At 39.5% G+C, this 10,147-nt stretch overlaps 1 protein-coding gene across 1 annotated transcript; it reads right to left on the reverse strand.

The window, feature by feature from the left end:
* Nucleotides 1-336: 336 nt before the first annotated feature.
* On the reverse strand, nt 337-7,961 carry LOC311255810 (extracellular calcium-sensing receptor-like; the record flags this gene model as incomplete). Its single annotated transcript, XM_084350460.1, has 8 exons — nt 337-1,235; nt 1,312-1,435; nt 5,139-5,360; nt 5,493-5,698; nt 6,130-6,425; nt 6,679-6,968; nt 7,066-7,360; nt 7,867-7,961. 8 exons carry the CDS (start codon nt 7,959-7,961, stop codon nt 337-339), a joined length of 2,427 nt encoding a protein of 808 aa, XP_084206586.1.
* Between the last annotated feature and the right edge of the window lie 2,186 nt (nt 7,962-10,147).

The following is a 10,147-nucleotide window of genomic DNA, read 5'->3' on the forward strand; positions in this document are numbered from 1 at the left end:
TTTGTGTTAGCTAATACAAGAATTAAGCCCCAAAAATGCATGTGTTCAATATTGTTTTTTTTTCAAGCTTTAGTATTCGACCTTCATATACTGGAAATAATTTCAAAACTCTACACAGAAATCAGTATCACACTGTTTTTGAATATATACTTTATTTAGCGAATGAAAAAAATAACTTTACAAGAACATTCAAAATGATATCTCAGTCAAGAGAAATATTTAATGTAAATGCAAATATTTAAATGAACTACATGAAGGCAGCGTTAAATGTGCAAAGCCGAAGCTCTCTACTGTGTGTTCCATTTAAATAATTACCAAACCTCAGACGTCTAAGGATTAAATTTTGTTCATTAAATTTTTCTTGGTGTTCTTCTCTGGCTTAAACAATATGATGTAACACTTTGGAGCAAATATGCACAGTATCAGTCCAAAACTGGAGGCCAGAATGGCAAATATCTCCACAGCCACAGTAAATTTCCCAGGAGAGCTGACATACGCTGGGATAAAGGTGATCCAGACTGCACAGAATATCAGCATGCTGAAGGTGATCAGTTTGGCTTCATTAAAATTATCAGGTAGTTTCCGCGCTAGGACAGCTAACACAAAGCAAAAGACAGCCAGTAGGCCTATGTACCCGAGAACAACCCAGAACCCAATAGCTGATCCTAAAGCACATTCCAGGATAATTCTCTCCTTATATATAGTTAGGTTTTTCATTGGAAAGGGGGGACTGAGACCTAGCCAAATAGCACATATTAAAACTTGAATAAATGTGAAAGATACTACAGTCATCCTTTGCTGTGGAGGACCAAACCATTTCATCACATTACTACCTGGGAGTGTAGCTTTGAAGGCCATTAGCACGACAATAGTTTTTCCAAGAACACAAGCAATGCAGAGGACGAAGGTGATCCCAAATGCTGTGTGGCGTAGCCTGCAGGACCAATCAGAGGGTGCTCCAATGAAAGTCAATGAACATAAGAAACATAGAGTCAGGGAGAAGAGCAGCAGGAAGCTCAGCTCAGAATTGTTGGCCCTGACAATCGGGGATGTCCTGTGATGAAAGAACACAGCCGCTGTTGTAATGGCAAGACAGGCACCAGCAACTGAGAATGCAGCCAGGGTGATTCCTAGGACCTCGTCATACGACAGAAACTCTACAGGCTTGGGGAAACAAGTATCTCTTTCTGCATTAGGCCAGAACTCCTTGGGGCAAGAGAAACAATCAGGGGAATCTGAAAAAAAATAATCAAAAATGGCTTTTAGTATTAATACAGTTGGTGTTGTAGATATACATTAGAAAAAACATACCTGTAGTTTTGCTAATCTCTCCTTCAGGGCATGGTATGCAATCATAACAGCAGATGGGTTTCCCTTTCTGCAGCACTTTACGAGTTCCTGGAGGACAGCTGTCACTGCACACTGACACAGGCACCTGGTACATAAGATATAAACAAACTTAAAATGTTTTTTGGTGTGCTAGGTAGATTTAAGGATTTTAGGTCCACATCTTCAAGTCATAAAACAATATACATATCGCAGTATGTGTTTTGCATGTGTTATCGGTCATTGTACTCAAACCTCTTGATTATACTTTTATACGTATAGGATTAAATGATGAAGTGAAGACATTTTTAATCAAAAGGTCAAACGTCAACTTCACTGTTAGATCAGTATGTTCTGCAAAAACACTTTTCTGGCATTTTAGGAACTGTTTTCAGGAAGTGTGTGGTGTCTACGGTGCTATTTGGTAGAAAGGCTAAAATATTGCCTAATTAATATATTTTGTATATTTTGGACCTGATATGGCATTGCATTTGATTTCTAATTGCATGATCTTGTAAAATAGTGCTCTTGGTTTCTAATTCAGTTTAATGATCTTCATAGTATATTTTAGCCCTGATAAGGCATTATATGTGATGTATGGTTTAGTTGTATGGTTTATGATTAGACTATGAACTACACCTGTAATTTCTTATTTCCATTTTTTAACTAATTTGATTAAACTTAATTAAACTTCCGCTCGTTATGTGTTATTATTTTACTTAGGGTATAACTGTTGTATGGATACTTTTGTTTAGTCTTTGTCTAATTTGATAGAAAGTATGGCTTATTTTTTTGATTTTTTTTGATGACCTTGTTGAGTTACTGTCTCTTATCTGCACTGACTTTGATTGTGTGTTAATTGTTGGTGACTTTAACATCCATGTCGACAAACCTGAGGACAGATGGACTAAAGAACTGTGTCGTGTCCTTGATAACTTTGGACTCACTCAGCATGTGATGCAGCCCACACACAACAGGGGCCACATCCTAGACTTGGTTATCTCCAAGGGTCTGAACATTCCTAAGGTTCTGGTATCTGATGTTGCTCTCTCTGATCATTACTGTGTTCTCTTTGAGAGTGATATATGTGTGTACACAAATGTTCAAACTGAGGTCGTCTCAAAGCGTTACATCACTGAAAACACCAGTGACATATTCATTGAGGCTTTCTCCTCCACACCTCCCCTCTCCAGGTTCTCCGTCAATGACCTTGTAGATCACTTCAGTTCTAAAGTTACAAATGTTATTGATGCCATTGCACCCACTAAAGTGAAGGTGGTCTCTGGTAAGAAAAAATCTCCTTGGAGAAATGCCACGCTTGTCAAAATGGAAAAAAAGGAATGCCGAAAGGCAGAGCGCAGGTGGCGCAAAACTAAGCTCCAAGTTCATTTTGACATTTATAAAGAGAGACTTTACATTTTTAATTTAGAACTGAAAAAGTCAAGGCAGTCCTTCTTTTCAGACATTATCACCAAAAACAATAATAATGCACGTGCCCTGTTTGCTACTGTCGACAGGCTAACAAACCCTCCTGTGCCAGTAGCCTCTGAACATCTATCTACCAGGGCCTGTAATGAATTTGCATCCTTCTTCACTGACAAAATTCAGAAAATTAGACAAGCGGTCTGTGCCACCGTACCTAGTACAGGAGGCGTGTTATCCATGTGTCCACCGAAAACCAACTCTAACACCATGACACAATTTGACCAAATCAATGACAAAAACCTGCAAGAGATAATACAACATTTGAAATCTTCCTCATGCTGCCTTGATATTTTACCAGCAGGGTTCTTCAAAAAAGTTTCAGACTGCATGACTCCAGATCTGCTACAGATTGTCAACATGTCTCTACTTTCAGGCGTCTTCCCCCAAGCCATGAAAACTGCAGTTATTAAACCACTCCTGAAGAAGAACAATCTAGACACATCAGTAATGAATAATTACAGGCCCATATCGAACCTCCCAATTTTAAGTAAAATCATTGAAAAAGCTGTTTTTCAACAGCTGAACAATTACTTAATAGTAAATGGCTGTTTTGATGTCTTCCAATCAGGATTTCGACCACATCATAGCACTGAGACTGCTCTAGTCAAGGTCCTCAATGACATTCATTTAAACACAGACAATGGCAAAATTTCAGTCTTAGTATTACTGGATCTCAGTGCTGCGTTTGACACAGTCGACCACAACATACTACTGGACCGACTGGAAAACTGGGTGGGACTCTCTGGTACAGCACTAAACTGGTTTAAATCCTATCTAAATGATAGAGACTACTTTGTGTCTATTGGTAATTACACATCTGAAAGGATGAAAATGACAAGCGGAGTACCCCAGGGCTCCATTCTGGGGCCTCTACTATTCAACATTTACATGCTTCCTCTAGCTCAGATAATGGAAAACAACAAAATATGTTACCATAGTTATGCAGATGACACACAAATTTACATAACCATCTCACCAGGGGACTACAATCCCATACAAACGCTAAGTAGATGCATTGAACAAATCAATGATTGGATGTGTCAGAGTTTTCTTCAGTTAAACAAAGATAAGACTGAAATAATTGTTTTTGGAGCCAAGGAAGAACGACTCATAGTCTCTGCTCAGCTTCAATCTATAATGTTGAAAACTGCAAACCAAGCCAGAAACCTCGGTGTAATAATGGACTCAGACCTGAACTTCAGCAACCACATTAAGTCAATTACAAAGTCGGCCTACTATCATCTTAAAAATATATCCAGGATAAAAGGACTTATGTCTCAGCAGGATTTAGAAAAACTTATCCATGCATTTATCTTCAGCAGACTCGACTACTGTAACGGTGTCTTTACAGGACTCTCTAAAAAATCCATCAGACAGCTGCAGCTGATTCAGAACGCTGCTGCTCGAGTCCTAACAAGAACCAAAAAAGTAGATCACATCACTCCAGTTCTCAGATCTTTACACTGGCTTCCTGTCAGTCAAAGAATAGATTTCAAAATCCTGTTGTTGGTTTATAAAGCACTGAATGGTTTCGGGCCAAAATACATTTCTGATCTGCTGCCACGTTATGAACCATCCAGACCTCTGAGGTCGTCAGGCTCAGGTCTGCTTTCAGTCCCTAGAGTCAAAACTAGACATGGAGAAGCAGCGTTCAGTTACTATGCGCCACACATCTGGAACAAACTCCCAGAAAACTGCAGGTCTGCTCCGACTCTCACCTCTTTTAAATCAAGGCTGAAGACCTTTCTGTTTGCCACAGCCTTTCACTGAAGCAATTTTAAGACTTTGAACTGCACTGTGACTTTTATTTTTTCTCTGTGACTTTTGTTTTCTCTATTTTAGCCTACTTTCCTATTTCTTAACTTGTTTTAATGTTTTGTTTTAATGTCTATTTCTTAACTTGTTTTAATGTTTTGTTTAAATGTCTATTTCTCAACTTGTTTTAATGTTTTGTTTTAATGTATCTTAAATGTTTTTCTGTAATTGTATGCGCCTGTAAAGCACTTTGAGTTGCCCTGTGTCTGAATTGTGCTATACAAATAAACTTGCCTTGCCTTGCCTTGCCTTATTACATTTTATTAGTGTAATTTAAAATAAAGTGCGACCCTTCAGGTGACTGTCATTGTCATTGTGACATTGTCATCAGCCCCCTGTACTTCTCTGTAAAAATAGTCTACATGAAGACAGCATGTTTCTCACTAGAAATTATTCACATCTCTGACACAGCGATGGATATCTTCACAGGAAGTAAGGACCAGAGGAACAGGGACCAAACACATCTCCTGTTTTGTACACCAAATTTGAATTGTTGCCGTTGGGGTCCTTACCTGTGTGTCACCTCCCAACCAAGTGAGGTTTCTGTTGATACGGAACTCCTGGCCCACTGGCAGTGATGCATCATAAAGCCCTACTGTCACCATCTCAATGCTGCCACTATCACTTTTTTGCCAGTTAACCAGTTCGTATCTGGCCACAGGATCCCCGTTGGCATCAAATGACACATCATAACCATTTTTGGAAAAATGTACTTTCTTCAGCTGAGTAAGAACCTGTGTTGATGAAGCAAAGTAAAACAATGAGGGACAGAAAATATAAAATATCAATTAAAATGAATATTGCATTTCATAATATTATAGTGACAAAGGGGGCATTAGGGTATTCACTTAATCATTTTGACTGACCTGTTTGGACTCTATTCTGGTGTATTTGTCACACTGAGTTGTAGAATTTGTGTCCTGACACACTTCATTATGAATGGCATGTGCTATTGCATAAACAGCCTTGTAAACCATGTTAGTGATTCGGAGCTGAGATGTGTCAGCGTACGGGCTGTTGAGTTTCTGAATATCTTCAGTTCCATCACACACACTCTCGTCTTTGGCTGCACCTAAAAAGAACAGAGATAGAGGAATGTCTGATCATGTTTTTGGCCTTCACACTGACATTACATTATAATTATTTCTAATATTATTTTTTTTAAATATATTTTTGTTGTATTAAAATTGATAAGTGTCTTGAAACTCATTTATCTTCATTCTTCTCATTCATTATAAATCATGGTTATTTTACAGACAGTTACGAAGAAACACCTTCATCTGTTTCCAGATGATCAGACACATTTAAAAAAGACAGAAATGTCCACAACTTTTCCATTAATTACATTCTGACTTCACCTGTAATAACGTGTTCAATACACATATATTATCTGTTTTACTTGAATTTTAGGAAGCTACAATTGGACTGACAACATAACAACACAACCACAAGGACCCAACTATGAATGTCATCTTTGATTAAAAATCAGATCAACTTTCTCACTTTTTTCCAGCCTGCAGTTGAACTCATTCTCCAAGAACTCAATAAGCACTGGAGAGGCAGCCACTTTAGTGGGAGACAGATCCAGCAAGAATTCTCTCAGACCTGGGATGACAGATTGCTCAATGCCAAACCCAACAGCTCCAGCACAGAAGCTGAACCTCAGCAATTTTGGGTCAGTTACCCAGGACTCACTGCCTATCCACTGGCGAGGTGGCGAAGGCTGAAGCGACAGCTCCTGCAGCAGAAGCCTCATTTCTGTTGAGGCTGCAAATGCCACAATAACCACAGCGGTTGACCTGGAAAAACATTATAGAGCATTATATTTTACCAATAAAAGTATCAAGATACTTAACACAAAACAATGTGAGGGATACAATAGTTTCTAGTTTAGGAAACGTTCAGTACAGGTCTCACAAATTCTGTTTTCATGATTATAAATAAGACAGAAATAAACATCAGAGTATTCCAATTTGCCACTAAAATAATAAGATCAGTAATAATCAGATCAATGTCAGCACAGGGTACATAAGCAATCAGTAATGTAGAAACCTGCGGATAACGTCAGCAACTCTCTGGATCCTGCTACGTGGATGGGTCCGATGGAAAGATTCAGAGTATTCCACACAGATCCCCTCCTTCCGTGCTGCGTGCAGGAAAGAGGCCATGCCATTATTGCCATAGTCTGAATCTGACCGGACAGCACCTATCCAAGTCCAGCCAAAATGTTTCATCAGCTTGGCGAGCGCATCAGCCTGGAACTGGTCACTGGGGATTGTTCTGAAGAAACTTGGAAACTGCTGCTTATCAGACAGGCATGCACAAGTGGCAAAGTGGCTCACCTAAAGATTACAGCAAATGTTTCAACGGGGCATACAAAAAATCAACACTGGCTTTAAGCTTATTACACGCAGTTTGCCAGAAATTAAAAATATTTACTTGAGGAATGTTAAAGGACCCGATGACGCGCGACATACTGATGGATCGGGTAGATGAAGACTCACCAACGATAGCCATCACCATACGGGAGTGTGAGCAGTTGTGGCCAGTGTAAATCACTGGGTCCAGGCCATTTGAAAGCTGGAATGTCACATGCACTGACAGGGGCACTGATCCGCATGAGTCATGGATCTGATAACCGAGTTTGATCCCTGGCAGCAGCTCTGTGCTGTTGTTAATCTCCTCAATGGCGAAGACCATTGCACGTGAGAAGCGCAGTTTACGAGAGTCAATTCTGCAAACAGACAAATCATGTCACAGTTGAAATTGATTAAGACAGGATGAGGACACAAAATAATGGAGAGCACCATTTCATAGTACTGGACAAAAGTCCGAACTGCACTGCATGTGTGAACCAAATATACACCCCACAGTCACCTGACCAGCAAATTCAAAACACAGAATTTGTAATTAGTCCAAATTCATGCACTGATAATTTAAAGTTTAATCATTTTTATCATTTCAATAAAATATAAATGCTATGCTTTAAGTTTCCAGTACTACAGCTGAGCTACATCATACATCATACAAAATAAATGTTTTCTATCCTTACGCAGGTATTTTCATGAGTTATCTTCAGTCTCACCTGGCTTCCCCTTTGTTTATGACACAGATATTCTTTTAAGTTTTTAGACACAAAGGCTTTGCAACATGTTTGTAAACACATCATTCACATCAATAAATCTGTGTAACATTCTCATACCCACCACTACCCTCTTACTAACTAACCTCCCTGTGCACCTTTGTGGCTCAGGCAGGGTGATGTAGTTATGCATCACTGTGCGTTTGTAGGAGTGTATGGAGAAAACACCCCCAATAGCGTAGTCACCATCCATTGAGAATACAGGTAGACGATTGGTACCCTGGAGTTTACATTTCACAGAAGAGGCCTCAGTGCTGACCCCAGCACCGGTCTTTTCCTCTGTAAGCCCAGTACTTAGTTTCAGAGCTGAGTTTAGCTCACACAAACTCAGAGATAGAACCAGACCAATAAAGAGAGCTGAAATCTCCATCCTCAAGTGTCTGTATGAAGGCATACTGCATGTTTTGATTGGTTTATATAGATATTAAGACAAAAGCTTCCCTCCTATTGCACGTCAGCCAGCTATACATCAGAGAGACAACGTCTTTACCCAGTGGTCTTTGATGAACTCTTCCAAGTTTATTTTATTTGCTGCATACAAAATATAATCTCCATTTAAAGCCATTGTCACTTTTCACCACTTGTAATGTTATTATTGTAAACAGCAGATATCTAATTTCTTCTGAACCCTCATACCTTTCATGTTCTTTTACATATCACAGTTAGACCACAGTTAGTCTAAGGACAGAGGATGTCGTTCACTGTAGAGATTGTCCCATTGAGGCAATGTGATTGTGATTTTGGGCTATATAAATAAAATTGATTGGATTTTATTTGACTCGCCCTACTCGGACCTGCAGCGGTAGGTGAGGGCAGCGGAGCATGTCATCGTGACAACACTACCCCCTTCAAAGACATTTACACTGGCCGACTCCAAAAGAGGGCCAGCTGTATTGTTAAGGACACCACTCACCCTGGACATTACCTGTTGTCCCCCCTGTCCTCTGGGAAGAGATATAGATCTATCAGATCTAGAACAAACAGACCGAAGAACAGTTTCTCCCCACAGGCAGTGAAATGCACATTCCCCCCCTCCCCTTCACCCCTCACTCTCTAAAGACATTCACACCAGTGCAATAAACCCCCACCCTAGAACTGAAGTGCAATAACCCCTCCACTACCACCCCTCACACACCTCATTTAAATACTCACCTGTTTACATATTCACTTGAATCTTGTGTTATTTATCTTGTTGTATATATTTTAATACTATTTTTATCAATTTTTTCATAGTTGTTTAGATTTTATATTTATTTGTCAAACAAAGATCTGCTATCCGTGTTTCGTAGTTTTTGAAACAATGACAATAAAGATCTATTCTATTCTGTTCTATTCTATTCTATTTTCTTCTATTCTCTGCCTCTGATTGGCTACATGCTGCCCGTTAAGTAAGGCGCTTGTGCAACTCTCATCAAAGACTGAACAGAGGCGAGATGTCTCATTCTGAGCTAAAACAGAGCGTTCAAGACATAGTGTGAAAAGGGATGCTGCAGCAATCCACCAAATGAGAAAGGATGTGTTCTTTGAAAATTAAAGTATGTACACCTATTTTACTAGGACCCCCAAATAAAAGTATGAACCTGAATATTAGCATAATATGATCTCTTTAATAGGGCTTGTTTGATACATCCACTAGACTCAGCCACAAACACTACAATGGGAAAGTCTAAAGAGTTCAGCATTTATCTGAAAGAGTACATAATTGATTTGAACAAGTCAGGAAAGTCAGTTGGAGCCATTTCAAAGCAGTTACAGGTCGTAAGATCAACTGTAAATACAACTGTTTGTAAGTATAAAGTGCATGCCACAGTTGTGTCACTGCCACAATCAAGAAGAAAATACAAATTGTCACCTGCTGCTGAGAGACAGGATGGTCAAGAGTCAACCAAAACCACCAAAAAGCAAGTCTGCGATGAATTATAAAGCTGCTGGAAGACACATGACAGTGTCCACAGTCAAGCGTGTTTTGCATCAACATGGGCTGAGAGGCACCTTAAATCTCAACTAAAGTTTGCTGCTGAGCACATGGACAAATACAAAGCCTTCCTTCTTGAGGAAAGTTCTGTGGTCAGATGAAACAAAAATTTAGTGGTTTGGCCACAATGACCAGCAATATGTTTGGAGGAGAGAAGGTGAGGCCTTTCAACCCAAGCAGATCATACCTACTGCATGGTGGTGGTAGTGTTATCCTGTGGGTCTGTTTTGCTGCCAGTGGATTTGGTGTTCTAAAGGAAGTAAAGGGAATAATGAAGATTGGGTCTTGAGTGCAATTGGGTGCTCCAACAGGACAATGATCCCAAACACACATCAAAAGTGGTAAAGGAATGGTCAGGCTAGAATTTAGTTTTTTAAATGGTCTTCTCAAGTCTCAAGCTCTCT

Source organism: Pagrus pagrus, assembly GCF_965226575.1.
Source record: "Pagrus pagrus genome assembly, chromosome: 4".
Taxonomy (NCBI): Eukaryota; Metazoa; Chordata; class Actinopteri; order Spariformes; family Sparidae; genus Pagrus; species Pagrus pagrus.